This window comes from Papio anubis, chromosome 10 (genome assembly GCF_008728515.1).
Source record: "Papio anubis isolate 15944 chromosome 10, Panubis1.0, whole genome shotgun sequence".
Classification (NCBI taxonomy): domain Eukaryota; kingdom Metazoa; phylum Chordata; class Mammalia; order Primates; family Cercopithecidae; genus Papio; species Papio anubis.
In genome coordinates, this window is record NC_044985.1 from 79,576,201 (window position 1) to 79,592,560 (window position 16,360).

General features: G+C 37.5%; 1 protein-coding gene across 3 annotated transcripts in view; it reads right to left on the minus strand.

The window, feature by feature from the left end:
* DNAH7 (dynein axonemal heavy chain 7) overlaps positions 1 to 16,360 on the minus strand; it is a 340,785-nt gene that overhangs the window by 198,635 nt on the left and 125,790 nt on the right. For all 3 annotated transcript variants that reach the window (XR_004176604.1, XM_009182666.4, XM_031651428.1), the window contains exons 20-21: positions 2,688 to 2,881; positions 644 to 842 (exon numbers count right to left, since the gene is read on the minus strand). Coding sequence is in view for 2 of the 3 variants with exons in the window: in XM_009182666.4 (XP_009180930.4) it covers positions 644 to 842; positions 2,688 to 2,881 (393 nt within the window). In the remaining variant the exon portion in view is untranslated. The remainder of the gene's footprint in view (positions 1 to 643; positions 843 to 2,687; positions 2,882 to 16,360) is intronic.

Genomic DNA, 16,360 nt, shown 5'->3' on the forward strand with positions numbered 1-16,360 from the left:
TCTATTCCTTTGCTCCATCATGATTTTTATTCTTGACTAAAAACTTGAATGCTAAGCTCACATTATAGTAAAAAAAAAAAAAAAAACGGAGTGCTCAATCTTTATTTATTGGTGTGCCTTGAAATTCTCTATTAGTAAAAATAATCACAAATGATTGAGCTGACAATACGTTTTATGAAATGTGAAAAATATGAAGTTGCTATTAATTGTAGGAAGTATACATTATTTTCTAACATTTTGTATGCATTTCATACATATACTGAACAAAAAGATTCATACATGTCAAAGAGATTGATGTGATCATGTACAGAGGTGCTTCCAAGGCAAGACTAAAGATAGATTGCATAGAACAAAGTGTATCTAATTAATGATGAAAGCACTAGCATGTGGCCGCAAGAAATGAGCAGATGCATTACTCAAACCCAAGTGTTCTGTAGTATGGATGGTATTTTGTTCCACTTTTCTAATGAGTCACTACAAAATTACTATCATAGAGCATCTCTTTGCCTTCAAGTTATCTATCACATTTGAATGGTAATTCCATGCCTCCATTTCTGTTTCAAAAACAGTACAAAATAGTATATTTCTAATAACATTAATATTCTATCATCCTTTTCTAAAAATCGTAAGTATAATTGGCTACCTTGTGGATGGAGTTAATCATAACTCTCTCTAATTCAACCAACCACTTCTCCACTTGACCTCTGGCTTTGGCTGTTGAAATGATCTCTATGAGTTCCACAACCTCTCCTTCGCTGCTCTTCATGTGAGTAATGTCTAAAGTTTCTGTAAATTCTACCTTTGCAATTCCTTCAAAACATTTCTTCAAGTGGGGTTGCACCCTGTCAGGAAAAATATTTTTAAGAGAATTAACCAAGTTAAAACAATTCCTTACATTCCAGTGTTCCTCATGCAGCAATCTTCGTTTAAAGTTCATAAATGTGTAGTGTTAGACCTGTGCTAGGTGCTGCTGGGAATGAAATGCTGTGCAAAAACCAGAAACCCCCAAAACAAACAAACAAAAAAACACAAGCTCTGCCTACCTGGATTATATAGTCCATGGAGATGTCAGTATTAACTGAATAATCACAAAACATCTTTAATATCACAATTACAGTAAGAGCTACAGAGACAACCACAAGGCTTTGTCTTCAACAGAATGAATTAAAAGATGCTAAAGGTAACAAAAGGAGAAAACCAATCTTGACTAACAGATAAATACATGAATCTGAAGAATCTTCAAATGCACAAAAGTAGTCATTTCAACTGGGATCTTCAGAGACTGCTTGAAAATTGTGGATTACCTTTAGTAACTTAGGTACTTTACAGTTTACTAAGTCAACTGCATTGACAGTATCCAACTATTAGTCTATTCAATGTAATACAGATGGGACTGACACAACTCCTCATTTTTGGCACACTACCAATAACCCGTCGCATTCATCTTTCAAATGGGCAAAAAGAAGCAGAGTATAAAAACTCAGATAGAAATCTGAGCCTAAATTTACCTTTTGTTTAGATTACATATCCCCTACTTTGAAGGCACAAGATACAAAATTAACAAATTTGTTTAACAAATATCTATTCACTGTTTACTTTATATCAGATGGTCTTCTAAGGATTGAGCAGCGGGAAAAAAACAGTCAAAAAATCTCTACCATGGTGGAGCTTATATTCTGCTAGAGGAAGACATGCCGTTAACAAATAGGTAAATTATAGAGTATGCCAGATGATAACAAGTATGCAGACGGAAAATGAGGCAAAGAAAATAAGTCCAGGAAAGAGGGCAAGTTGAGCATGGAGGGAGCTACCTCTTTAAATATGGTGGTCAGGGAGGACCTCTCTGAATGACAGATGTTTAGGCAGATTTCCACAAAGACTTACAGGAGGTAAAGGAAGAAGTGTGATGGACATTTGGGTAAGGAGCATCCCAGGCAAGGGAACAGTACACTGAAAAAGGAGGCTGCCCCTTTTACTGGGGAATTGCAAAAAAGCTGGTGGACTGCAGGCAGAGTGAGCAAGAAGACTAGTAGGTGATGAATAGGAAGGATAACAGGGGAAAGATAATCTGTGTGGGACATCACAAACCATTGTGAGGGCACTGGCTTTTATTCTGAATGTGCTGTGAAAGAGTCGTGTTCTGAAAAATCTGTAAGATGTGGTAAGTTAAGAAATCTGGCCAGGCGCGGTGGCCCACACCTGTAATCCCAGCACTTTGGGAGGCTGAGGCGGGTGGATCACTGGAGGTCAGGAGTTCAAGACCAGCCTGGCCAACTTGGTGAAACCCCCGTCTCTACTAAAAATACCAAAATTAGCTGGGCATGGTGGCACATGCCTGTAATCCCAGCTCCTCCAGAAGCTGAGGCAGGAGAATTACTTGAACATGGAAGGCGGAGGTTGCAGTGAGCCAAGGTGGCGCCATTGCACTCCAGCCTGGGAAAGAAGAGTGAAACTCCCATCTCAAAAACAAACAAACAAACAAACAAAAGAAAACGACTCCATGGTTCATTCAGTGATACTACTTACATTTTTAATAATTATCCAAAGTTGATTATACAATACTTGGAACATTCTTGTAGAAAAATTATTATATAAACATGATTATATATATTTATGTTCTACTTTGTTCTAAAAATTAAGTTTAAGTGGATAAATTTAGTCATGTATTCTACATGTAAATTACTTACCTAGTGGGGTCTTTAGTCTCAGATAGTATCTCAAGAAGTTCATCATTGGACAAAAAAAAGAATCTGGGGAAAAAGAGGCGTTTCTTTTCCAAATATTCATTAAGTCCTTTAAGAATGAGCTCTAAAAGTTCATTAGACTTTTTCAGCCTTTCCAGCATTCTGTCAATGGTTACAACTGTCAGAACATGTTTATCCTAAAAATAAAAATAAAAAACCACTCAATTAAAAAATATTAGATACTAACTTCATTCATATTCATATTGTATTTGAGATTATATGTTTGTAATCAAACAAAGGTTTTATAAATTTTAAGGGGAGTATGTTTTTTAAAAGTAGTCTTGCATGTTCTAAGTCTACTTGGCCTCTCTCTTTGATTCTATAAAAGTCACATCGATTTAATCCTCAGCCCTGTTCATAATTTCTCACTCTAAGTTGAGAAGTGTAAGAAACAGAAAACGAGTGAGAGAGAGAACACTGGCTGAACTCACAAGAAGGACAGTGGAAACAAACTGGTATGAGATATTTTCTTTTGTCTTTTATTCTTTGAGGAAAAGAATTCTAAACAGTAAGTCATGATTATAAGTATTATTTTGAATTTTGTTATGAATAATAATAAAATAACAGAATCCCTGTTTTATAACTATAGAGAAAAAAGTAAGGGTTGAGGAAAGAAAGCAGCAAGGTTTCTAAGAAGATCTTACACTGTAAACAATGACCCCTGAAACTACTTTATAACACTTCTTGCTGAAGGACTCAAGTTCAAAGTGTGTTCTTCCTGAACTCTCTAAAGACAGACTGTTCCACCTTTAAGGCAAGGTGAACATTCTCACTAGAAAGTGTCACTGTGAGCTGTTTGCTTTACAGTGATTCAAACACAATCAAATATTTTTAAAAGAGCTTTCTTTTATCCTGTGTATTCAAAATAAGAATTATAACCAAAAGCTGATCTTAAAGAACTCATATTTTTAAAAAAGTAAATAAAGTTTATGGATTTCTCAAAATATCCACACAGTAACCACTGAGTTTATGAAAATCTTTAGAAGTGCATATAAAAATACAGCCTAGATATAGCTGAAATAGAATTATTTTTACTTTTTTTTCTGTAACACATGGTTGATGTCATCTGGGTCTATTGTTGGTCTTATAATTCCAAAGTCAGTGTTCACTATTGACACCATTGACAATGTAAGGAAAGTTCTTTACTGAATAAGCTTGAAGGTGTTGAAAAAAGCAAAAAAGGTGCTAACACAATAAAGATTTCAATCGTCAAGTAGCACATCTCATGAAAACACACCAGACATTTACTAATGTAACAGGGCATTTTAGAAAATTTATATGAAATTAAATCAAGAGAATATTACTAAAAACTAAATATTAAATTTCAAGATTAACTAATTAGATATTTTTGGTATTTAGCCATGACAGAGATAACAAAAAATGTAAGCAGTAAATTTTTTCATATAGGAATTTTATTCAATTGCAGGAGTCTCTAAAGTATGTTTTTGTTAACATACTTTGAATGTGTCTGAAAAGAAAAGATACAATTTTCTGCTTTTTTTGAATTATAACAATGCAATTTAGAAACAGCAATTTAATCAAACAATTATCATTATTGTTTTCTCAATAAAACATGAATATATAAATCATGTAATATAATTAGATAAGCTTATCTTTAAAGCTGCATAATTTTTAAAAGGAATTTTATTATGCTTCCTGTTTTACGTTTCAAATAGACATTCACACACACACACACACACACACACACACACACACACAAACACACACAGCATAACAGACTCAGGCCATCTTGTCTGCCTAAATCCGAATATCAAAATAGTGTTCTTAGAGTGCCACCTTCTGGAAAAGTATGCCTGTATTTGTTGGGGGAAAAAAGCTGAATTGTGGCTAATAAATAAAACTCCTTTCACACATGAACAGTATTTGTTATTCTCAACCAAAAAATTTATTGCAATGTTTCCATTCTTAATCGAAGATTTGAAAGCTAAAAAATTCAGTTATTTAAACCAGTATATTCCTTTTGCTAAATATTATAATTGCCAAAATAACAAACAAACAACAACAAACCAGAATGGGAAGAGCATTCAGGTAAATTTTTTTTATTTTTGAGTTTCCAGGGTCAAACTTATTTAACCAGATTAGCTTAATAACTCTGAACCAAATATGCTACATTTTGTACTTCATACAAATATGAACTTAGGCAACAATCTATGTATCTTTGTATATAGATTTAAGATTTTAAAATAAAAGTAATCATCTTATGACTGGCAACTCAACTACCTTCACTCTCTCCCAGTGAGAAGACAAACATAATAAAGACTGTATCAGATAAAGAAAGGGGCCCAAGTTGAACAGACCTGGTGTCTGTCCCACACTGTATTCCTTACTACCTGTGCGACCTTTGCTTAATCTGAGTCCCTTTTTTATTATCCTGAAAATGGGGATAAGAGCCCTCTCTCAAAATTGGTATGAGGACTAAATTAGATAATGTATTTCAAGTGACTAATAGGGTACCTAAAACACACATACTTGAAGCGACCCTTTTATTCCCCCTTTCCTTCTCCTCACCCCAAAATTGTCTCTTGGAGAGAGTGGGGGTGGGGATTGACCCTAGGGAAAGGGGAAAATGAAGCATTTACATCACTCCATGTTTTATGGAGTTAAAATGAACATTGTATAATCTTCCATCCTTCAAGAAAGGTATTTATCATAGTAAAATAACACTGACTTTAAATTCCTCTAAGGATTGCCATAAAATCCTGGTACAGAGTCAGCATTCCATGAATGAATGCTTGAGCCTTCCATGTTAAGTGCTTGAGTGAATGCAGGTTGAGCTACACCTAGGCCCATATAGGGAAACTCAAGGAATGTACAAGTCTCCATGTCATAGAAGGCTGGTACACTTCATAGCCATGTCCTCAGAATATAGCAATAAGATGTAACAGGAAGCTACTAGAAATTTGAATCTTAGTGACTTGACACTTTAATTACTTTCTGTCTCCTGCAGGGGAAGAAATGAATTATTAATTGTCATTTTTTTGGTTAAAAGAACACTGACAATTTTTAAGTGTCTTCTTTTACTTCACAACCACCCACCAATCTCATCAGCTCTAGTGACGATCTACTAGGTTTACATTTCTAAACGAAACGAATGTGATATCAGGGGCCCGAAACTTTGAGTATATAGAGAGCTTTCTCATTTCTGCTACTAGGAAGCTTCATAGAAAATACGGTTTTGTCACTGCTCAAGGAAATAAGAGAGAACACAAAAAAATGGAAAAAAAATTCCATGCTCATGGATAGGAAGAATCAATATCATGAAACCAGCCAAAGTAATTTATAGATTCAATGCTATTCTCATCAAGCTATCATTGACTTTCTTTGCAGAATTAGAAGAAACTGCTTTAAATTTCATATGGAACCAAAAAAGTGCCTGTATAGCCAAGACAATCCTAAGCAAAAAGAACAAAGCTGGAGGCATTGTGCTACCTGACTTCAAACTATACTACAAGGCTACAGTAACCAAAACAGCATGGTGCTGGTACCAAAACAGATACATAGACCAATGGAACAGAACAGAGACCTCAGAAATAACATCACACATCTACAACCATCTGATCTTTGACAAACCTGACAAAAACAAGCAACTGGGGAAAAACATCCCTATTTAACAAATGGTACTGGGAAAACTGGCTAGCCATATGCAGAACACAGAAACTGGACCCCTTCCTTGCACCTTACACAGAAATTAACTCCAGATTCGTTAAAGACTTAATTATAAAACCTAAAACCATAAAAACCCTAGAAAAAGAAAACTTAGGCAATACCATTCAGGACATAGGCATGGGCAAAGACTTCATGTCTAAAACACCAAAAGCAACAGCAGCAAAAGCCAAAATTGACAAATGGGATCTCATTAAACTAAAGAGCTTCTGCACAGTAAAATAAACTATCATCAGAGTACACAGGCAACCTACAGAATGTGAGAAAATTTTTGTAATCTATCCATTTGACAAAGGGCTAATATCCAGAATCTACAAGGAACTTAAGCCAATTAAAAAAAAAAAAAAAAACCAAGCCCATCAAAAAGTGGGTGAAGGATATGAACATACACTTCTCAAAAGAAGACATTTATGTGGCCAAGAAACATATGAAAGAAAGCTCATTATCACTGGTCATTAGAGAAATGCAAATCAAAACCACAATGAGATACCATCTCACACCAGTTAGAATGGCAATCATTAATAAGTCAGGAAATAACAGATGCTGGAGAGGATGAGAAAAAATAGGAACACTTTTACACTGTTGGTGGGAGTGTAAATTAGTTCAACCACTGTGGAAGACAGTGTGGCGATTCCTCAAGGATCTAAGACCAGAAATACCATTTGACCCAGCAATCCCATTACTGGGTATATACTGAAAGGATTATAAATCATTTTGCTATAAAGACACATGCACACCTATGTTTATTGCAGCACTACTTACAATAGCAAAGGCTTGGAAGCAACCCAAATGCCCATCAATGATAGACTGGATAAAGAAAATGTGGCACATATACACCATGGAATACTATGCAGCCATTAAAAAAATGAGTTCATGTCCTTTGCAGGGACATGGATGAAGCTGGAAGCCATCCTTCTCAGCAAACACAAGAACAGAAAACTAAACACTGTATGTTCTCACTCATAAATGGGAGTCAACCAATGAGAACATGTGGACACAGGGAGGGAAATATCACACAATGGGGCCTGTCGGGTGTTGGGGGCAAGAGGAGGGAGAGCATTGGGACAAACACCTAATGCATGCAGGGCTTAAAACCGAGATGACAGGTTGATAGGTGTAGCAAACCACCATGACACATGTATACCTTGGTAACAAACCTGCACGTTCTGCACATGTATCCCTGAACTTAAAGCAAAATAAAAAATAATAAAAAATAAAAAAGAGATAATGCTGTTTTGTACACTTAATGGAATTAAGCTCAAGCCTGCTTAGCAAATTTCTGGAAGTGTAAATTTCCTAATGCAAAATCCCTGGACAACAGAAAATTGATAAGATCCTCATTAAACCTTTTGCACTTTAAGAAAGGAAATGTAGGTTGACAGAGTATAACTTTAAACCCCTTACAATTTTAAGATTCCTTGACATCATCAGAAGCAGAAATTCTTTCACTTAGATTCAATGTATTTCTGGGATTAATCTAAATCTCAGGGCCCATTTGCCTAAAATTGAATTTTCAGAAGTTTTCCAGAATAAACTCTGAATTCTTAGAATTAACAATAATTCAAGCATCCATCTCAATTACTGATTTACTCATTTAACAAACATTTACCAAGGGCTAATACACATTAGTGACTTTTCTCAGTGCTTGGGTGACAACAGTGGACAAAACAAAGATCCCAGCCTCCATGGGGGAGACAGACAATAAAGAATAAACATCATATTGATAAATTATATAGTAAGGTAGATGATAGATGCTACAAAAAAGAAAGAAGTGATAAGGAGTGCCAAAAAGTCAAAGGTGGGTTAATTTAAAATAGGATGTTCAATGTGAGCCTCATTATAAAGGTAATATTTGAGAAAATACATCAAGGAAGCAAAGCATTAGTACTGCAGATATTTAGAGGTAGCACATTCCAGGAAGAGGGTCCAACCAGCGCACAGGCCCTCGGGTAGAGTGTGTTTGTTATTTGAGAAGAAGGAAGGGTGGGGAGGAAGAAGAAGAAGGAGAAGAGGAAGAAGGAGGAAGATGAAGAGGAGGAAGAGGAAAAAGGAAGAAGAGGAAGAGGAGGAGGAAGGAGGAAGAAGAGGAGGTAGCCAGTGTGGCTGGAATAGAGTAAGTAAAGTGAAAAGTTGTAAAAACAGAGAGGTAAAAGGGTGGAATGAGCAGATCAAGAACTTCCCATTTAATGAAACCATTAACATGTCCCTCATATAGAAGTATTTCTCCCCTGGACACTGAGATTACTTAATCTAGTTAGGATAATCTCTACTAGATTTCATCCAGAAAAGCCAAAAGTTGAGAAGCAAAATTGTTGTGAGTAGATTATGCAGTTAATTGGTGAGACATGTCACTTACATTTTTACTCCTTAATTCCCATATCCATGTACTCTGCCTATGAGAGAAACCACATGCCTGGAGCAGACAGAACGGCATCCCAAACTCCTAGAACTGCATCCCGAACTCTAGAACTGCATCCCAGACTCCTATTATGTATACTCTAGAACTGCATCCCAAACTCCTATTATCTTCCAACAGTGATATGGTTTGGTGTCCCCACCCAAATATCACCTTGAATTGTAATAATCCCTATGTGTCATAAGAGGGACCTGGTGGGAGGTAATTGAATCATTGGGGTGGGTTTTTCCTGTGCTGTTCTCATGATAGTGAATAAGTCTCATGAGATCTGATGGTTTTATAAAGGGGAGTTTCCCTGCACATGCTCTTTCGCCTGCCACCATGTAAGATGTGACTTTGCTTCTCATTTACTTTCCACCATGATTGTGAGGCCTCCCCAGCCATGTGGAACTGTAAGTCAATTAAACCTCTTTCCTTTCTAAATTACTTGGTCTCAGGCATGTCTTTATGAGCAGCATGAGAACAGATGAACACACACAAATAGAGTAAATTAATCTTCAATATAAGCCAATTCACTTTGTTTAAGGTCAATATTCATAGTAGGACTTTTACTATTATTGATGTCAGTCAACTGTCTTATTTCCCTTGTAATGTGAATTCCTTAGCATATGCAATGTTGTGTGGAAACTGTGATAATGAGTAAGTCATTCAGTAAGTCAATGAATGACAATATTGGCAGAAACTTGGTGTGGGAAAACAAAAATTCATTTGGTGCAGACACAACACTGCTGGCTTCCATACTGAAAGAGAGCTAATGTAATATTCAATTCCCTCTAAATGGCTGCTGTATCAGAAGCATTATGTTAATTTCCGCTGTTGGCAGCTTGAGCACTCAGCAGTGTTGGTGAGGGGTAGTCTGCGATAGTAATTCCTTCCGTAATTCCCACCCCTGCCATCATGACTTCTTCATTTATAGCTACAGTAGCCATGTATCCCAGTTTGATGAAGATAGTTCTGGTTCATGCTTGCTTTCCCAGACTTTTAATTGCTTTAACTCTCAAATGTTCTCCAATTTGGACAATATATTAAATGATTATTCTATTTCATAGCTCACTGTGCACATAGTGGCATATGCTGGTTGACATGTACAGACTAGGTCAACTGGTCGACCATATAATTAAGTTCCTCCTTTTGCAGCTGCACCTGTTACTAAGCAATCACATGGAACACAAATATGCTCATTTAGGTATATTCTCTGATACCTTACATACCTCTTCGCCAGTATTTCTTGTTCCCAACCCTTCAAACTTGTTTCTAAGTCCTTGATTATGCAGCAAAACTGTTTGCTACTGACCATCATCAATGTAAATTCATACTTCTGACCAAGCACTCTTTCCAAGGAAAGTTAAAAAAAAAAAAATACCTATTGAAGTTATGCCCACGAGAAGAATTTCCTTCCTACTGTTCTCTAAGTCCACCCCTAAGTAGGGTTATAATTTCCACTTCTGGATGGTGCAAGCATATGCAGCACAAACATCTTCAAGCAACTCTATAACTTCTTTAAATCCAATCAAGGATTTTCTACCATTTCAGTCTAATTGAGACAGGCCATTACAGAAGCCAGGTTTGGTCAATAAAACAAGTAAACAGAACCACTCACAGCTCCTTGACTAGCATGTTGAAACAGGATCTCTGGTAAGTGCACCCACACCAACACATTTGACCACATCTAACTTAAGTTCTTTCCTCCCTACACAAGCACCGTTACAATATATTGCCACTTATATTTATCTACACCTCTGCCAAGGCTTCCGGCAAGAGAGGCTAAACAGAGTTTGAGGGTCAGAGTACCCAGAGTCGATTACATCCAAGTGTCCCCATTTTCAGTTCTCACCATCCCACGCTTTCCAATATAATTAAACTATCTTTCACATAACAGATCTAGAAAGGCCATGAATTAAATTATATTGAAATTTGGTGACCTATTGAATCAGATTCTATAACTCATTTTTGGCTATATCAAATTTGTAGCTATGAGAAATAAAAGGTTCTTTCAGGAAATCACAAAAGTTTCTTAGTTGTCTGACCACATCTTGAGCAGAGAATTTAAAACTGCAAATTATACCATGTCTTTAATTTCTCTAGTGCCGTTTAAAGAATTCAGCCCATTTCACCTCCCTGGTACTTCAAATTCTTATTCTATTGACCTATTCCAGCAGCCTCACGGTCCATCAAACACTTCCCTATAAAATAGATTGTTCACTCTGGAAGTCTAAGAACATAATTGATTGAGTGATTTTTATACGGCATACCAGACACTACTAGTGTCCTATTTTCAAGCAATAACTAGATCTTCACTACTCTAAGACCCAAGTGGATCATAAACAATCCTAGATCTCATACTTGAGGTTCTGGTATAGTTTATTCAAGTTCAGTGTAGAACCTTTCTATATATTAAACAAAAAGGAATTTAACACAGGGAATAAAGTGATTGCAAAATCACTGGAAAGCCTAGGGGAGCATACTTCCAGGACAGACTACTAAAACACAACAACTGACTTTTCAGGATTTACTACTTCTGTCCCAATCAGGACTAAAGGATAACACCATTGGAAATACTGAGTTCAAGAACCCATCATGGTGGCTCTGATGCTAGAGATCAGTGGGCGGAATCAGGAGGCCACCATTATCACTGCCTCATAATACCTATAAAACTGGTAACCAGATGATAAAGTCCTGTTGGAAAAAAAAATCATGTGTTCATGATCTGGCTTGACAGCAGAAATAGCTAAAATGACAGAAGGATGGTCACTTTCACTTCTTCCATCCAAATCCCAAATGAGTGTATCTAATTGAAAAGATCTAATTCACTTCCAGAAAGTCGGATGTAGAGAGCCTGGGAGATGATCTTTTCTGCTTTTCAGCTCACTAGATAAAGGTGAAATGCTTGTTGCCAAATGATATTTACTACAGTAAAGAAAACAAGGAAAATAAAGAATGAGTACTAAGTTTTTGGCAATAGAAAGAATAGTGCTTATATTTATTGAGATGGGGTTAGACTAGAAATGGAAAATGTTTGGGAAGAAATTTAAGAGTGTTTTCGTCTGCTTTGCATGAAATACAAAAGACTTGGATGGGTCAAAAACCAAGTTTGGGGGTGAAATGCAGCATGCAGAGAGGGATTATCCACTTATTTCATCCCCATCTGGTGGGCAATTAACTAGTTCCCATCCCCTGAATCTTAGGAAGGGGGGCCCAAGAGAGTTCCTAAAACATTTTTTAAGTGCCTGAAAGGAGAGGAGGCTGACATCTTTCCTAGCTGGAGGTCTGATCAGTCACCAGGTGTGCTGACCTGCTCCAATGCCACTAGAGCAGGAAACTAACTCTGGGAGAAGATGGTGTGGTGGAACGGCCAGTGAAGAAGGGGCAAGAACTATGTGCTCAAGGTTACAAAGTGGGTACAGAAGACAAATTGTGCCCTTCTGCAGACCCCAATTTTGGGCTATGGCAGGCAGATGAAAATTTTTTTCCCATAACCTAATCTTAAAAGTAAGCTGGCATATGAAATTAAAGGCTGAAGATTTGTGAAATACTGCTACAGTATGGGGTAAAGAGACATACACATAAAAAATATGTGGCAAAATACACCATCACAAGGTCAGTCTGAAAATGTAGCCACATCTCCCAGACAATGACCAAACCTAGGGGAGATATTCAAGATGAAGTCCCTCAGCGGCCAAACCTGTGTTGGAATCTTCACCTGTCTACCCTGGGTTAATCTGTGCTCATTACATATCCATAACTCTCCAAAGCACTAGACCAGTTGTGAAGACCAACAGAAAAGGCACAGGGCCTCCACATCACTGATAGGAGGTTATCTACCTTATGACCACCGACAAAAAAACAACAGCCCATTTTGCAGGATCAAGTAGATCAGAAAATGTTCTTTTACTCTCACTCTCTCTTTCTTCCTCTCTCTCTCTCCCTCTCCCTCTTACTGTCTCTCTCCCCATCCCTCCCTTCCTCCTTCTCTTCACCTGGTCCTTGTCCCAACCCCAGATGAGAAGCACAGGAGGAGAGAAGTAGAGTGGGAGAGCAGTCTCCATATCTCCCCGCCCCTGGAACTTCAGGTTTACCTGCATTGTGGGGAAGAGGAGAGCTCAGAGTAGAACAGAAGACTGAGGTTTTGAAACAGGTACAACTAAGTCTTCATAGACAAAACTCTCTTAATAAGCAAAAGTGACTGAAAAATTCTGGAATTAGATTGAAAGATCAATAAGGGAGCCTCTCCGGGAGAGAAAGGGCACTGGTTGAATATAGCTGGTAGCATGAATTATAAGATTATTTCATGTTTACACCTCAAGGAAACCAAGACATCTCAATACAGCCAATTATACATATATGTATATGAAGTATTATATATAATATATATATTATATATATAAAGTGTGTATATGTATTTTATATATATATATAAAGAGTGTGTGTGTATATATATATAAAATAGTATTTTTAGTAGAGACAGGGTTTCACCATGTTGACTAGGCTAGTCTCGAACTCCTGACCTCAGGTAATCCACCGCCTTGGCCTCCCAGAGTGCTGGGATTACAGGTGTGAGCCACATGTCTTCTTTTTTAAAATTATTATTATACTTTAAGTTCTGGGATACATGTGCAGAACGTGCAGGTTCGTTACATAGGTATATATGTGCCATGGTGGTTTGCTGCACCTATCAATCCATCATCTACATTAGGTATTTCTCCTAATGCTATCTCTCCCCTAGCCCCCAATCCCCCAACAGGCCCCGGTGTGTGATGTTCCCCTCCCTGTGTCCATGTGTTCTCATTTTTCAACTCCCATTTATGAGTGAGAACATGTGGTGTTTGGTTTTCTGTTCCTGTGTTAGTTTGCTGAAAATGATAGTTTCCAGTTTCATTCATGTCCCTGTAAAGGACATGAACTCATCATTTTTTATGGCTGCATAGTATTCCATGGTGTATATGTGCCACATTTTCTTTATCCAGTCTATCATTGATGGACATTTGGGTTGGTTCCAAGTCTTTGCTATTGTGAACAGTGCTGCAATAAACATAGGTGTGCATGTGTCTTTATAGCAAAATGATTTATAATCCTTTTGGTACATACCCAGTAATGGGATTGCTGGGTCAAATGGTATTTCTGGTCTTAGATCCTTGAGGAATCGCCACACTGTTTTCCACAATAGTTGAACTAATTTACACTCCCACCAGCAGTGTAAAAGTGTTCCTATTTCTCTACAGCCTCTCCAGCATTATTGTTTCCTGATTTTTTGATGATCGCCATTCTAACTGGTGTGAAATGGTATCTCATTGTGGTTTTGATTCGCATTTCTCTAACAACCAGTGATAATAAGCTTTTTTTTCATATGTTTGTTGGCCGCATAAATGTCTTCTTTTGAGAAGTGTCTGTTCACATTCCTTGCCCACTTTCTGATGGGGCTGTTTTTTTCTTGTAAATTGGCTTAAGTTCCTTGTAGATTCTGGATATTAGCCCTTTGTCAGATGAACAGATTGCAAAAATTTTCTCCCATTCTGTAGGTTGTCTGTTCCCTCTGATGATAGTTTATTTTGCTGTGCAGAAGCTCTTTAATTAGATCCCATTTGTCAATTTTGGCTTTTGTTGACATTGCTTTTGGTGTTTTAGTCATGAAGTCCTTGCCCATGCCTATGTCCTGAATAGTATTGCCTAGGTTTTCTTCTAGGGCTTTTATGGTTTTAGGTTTTATGTTTAAGTCTTTAATCCATCTTGAGTTAATTTTTGTATAAGGTGTAAGGAAGGGGTCCAGTTTCTGTTTTCTGCACGTGGCTAGCCAGTTTTCCCAACACCATTTATTAAATAGGGAATCCTTTCCTCATTGCTCGTTTTTGTCAGGTTTGTCAAAGATCAGATGGTTGTAGATGTGTGGTGTGATTTCTGAGGTCTCTATTCTGTTCCATTGGTCTAGATCTCTGTTTTGGTAGCAGTACCATGCTGTTCTGGTTCCAGTACCATGCTGTTTTGATTACTGTAGCCTTGTAGCATAGTTTGAAGTCAGGTAGTGTGATGCCTCTTGCTTTGTTCTTTTTGATTAGGATTGTCTTGGCTATAAGGACTCTTTTTTGGTTCCATACGAAATTTAAAGTGGTATTTTCTAATTCTTGAAGAAAGTCAATGGTAGCTTGATGAGAACAGCATTGACTCTATTAATCACTTTGGGCAGTAGGACCATTTTCATGATACTGATTCTTCCTATCCATGAGCATGGAATGTTTTTCCATTTGTTTGTGTCTTCTCTTACTTCCTTGAGCAGTGGTTTGTAGTTTTCCTTGAAGAGGTCCTTCACATCCCTTGTAAGTTGTATTCTTAGGTATTTTATTCTCTTTGTAGCAATTGTGAATGGGAGTTCACTCATGATTTGGCTGTTTGTCTATCATTGGTATATAGGAATGCTTGTGATTTCTGCACATTGATTTTTTATCCTGAGACTTTTCTGAAGTTGCTTATCAGCTTAAGGAGATTTGGGGCTGAGACGATGGATTTTTCTAAATATACAATCATGTCATCTGCAAACAGAGACAATCTGACTTCCTCTTTCCTATTTGAATACTATGGATTGATTGATTGATTGATTGAGATGGAGTCTCACTCCATCGCCCTGGCTGGAGTGCAGTGGCGCAACATCAGTTCACTGCAACCTCTGCCTCCTGGGTTCAAGCAATTCTCCTGTCTTAGCCTCCCGAAGAGCTGGGACTACAGTCACGCGCCACCACACCTGGTTAATTTTTGTATTTTTAGTAGAGATGGAGTTTCACTTTGTTGGTCAGGCTGGTCGCAAACTCCTGACCACAGGTGATCCACCCGCCTCAGCCTCCCAAAGTGCTGAGATTACAGGCATGAGCCACTGCGCCTGGCTTACTCTTTATTTCTTTCTCTTGCCTGATTGCCCCAGCCAGAACTTCCAATCCTATGTTGAATAGGAGTGGTGAGAGAGGGCATATTTGTCTTGTGCCAGTTTTCAAAGGGAATGCTTCCAGGTTTTGCCCATTCAGTATGATAGTGGCTGTGGGTTTGTCATAAATATCTTATTATTTTGAAATACGTTCCATCAATACTTAGTTTATTGAGAGTTTTTAGCATAAAGTCGTGTTGAATTTTATCAAAGGCCTTTTCTGCATCTATTGAGATAATCATGTGGTTTTTGTCTTTGGTTCTGTTTATGCGATGGATTATGTTTACTGATTTGTGTATGTTGAATCAGCCTTGCATCCCTGGGATGAAACTGACTTGATCATGGTGGATAAGCTTTTTGATGTGCTGCTAGATTCAGTTTGCTAGTATTTTATTGAGGATTTTCGTATCAATGTTCATCAGGGATATTGGCCTGAAATTTTCTTTTTTTGTTGTGTCTCTGCCAGGTCTTGGTATCAGGATGATGCTGGCCTCATAAAATGGGTTAGGGGGGAATCCCTCTTTTTCTATTCTTTGGAATAGTTTCAAAAGGAGTGGTACCAGCTCCTCTTTGCACTCCTCTGGTAGAATTCGGTTGTAAATCTGTCTG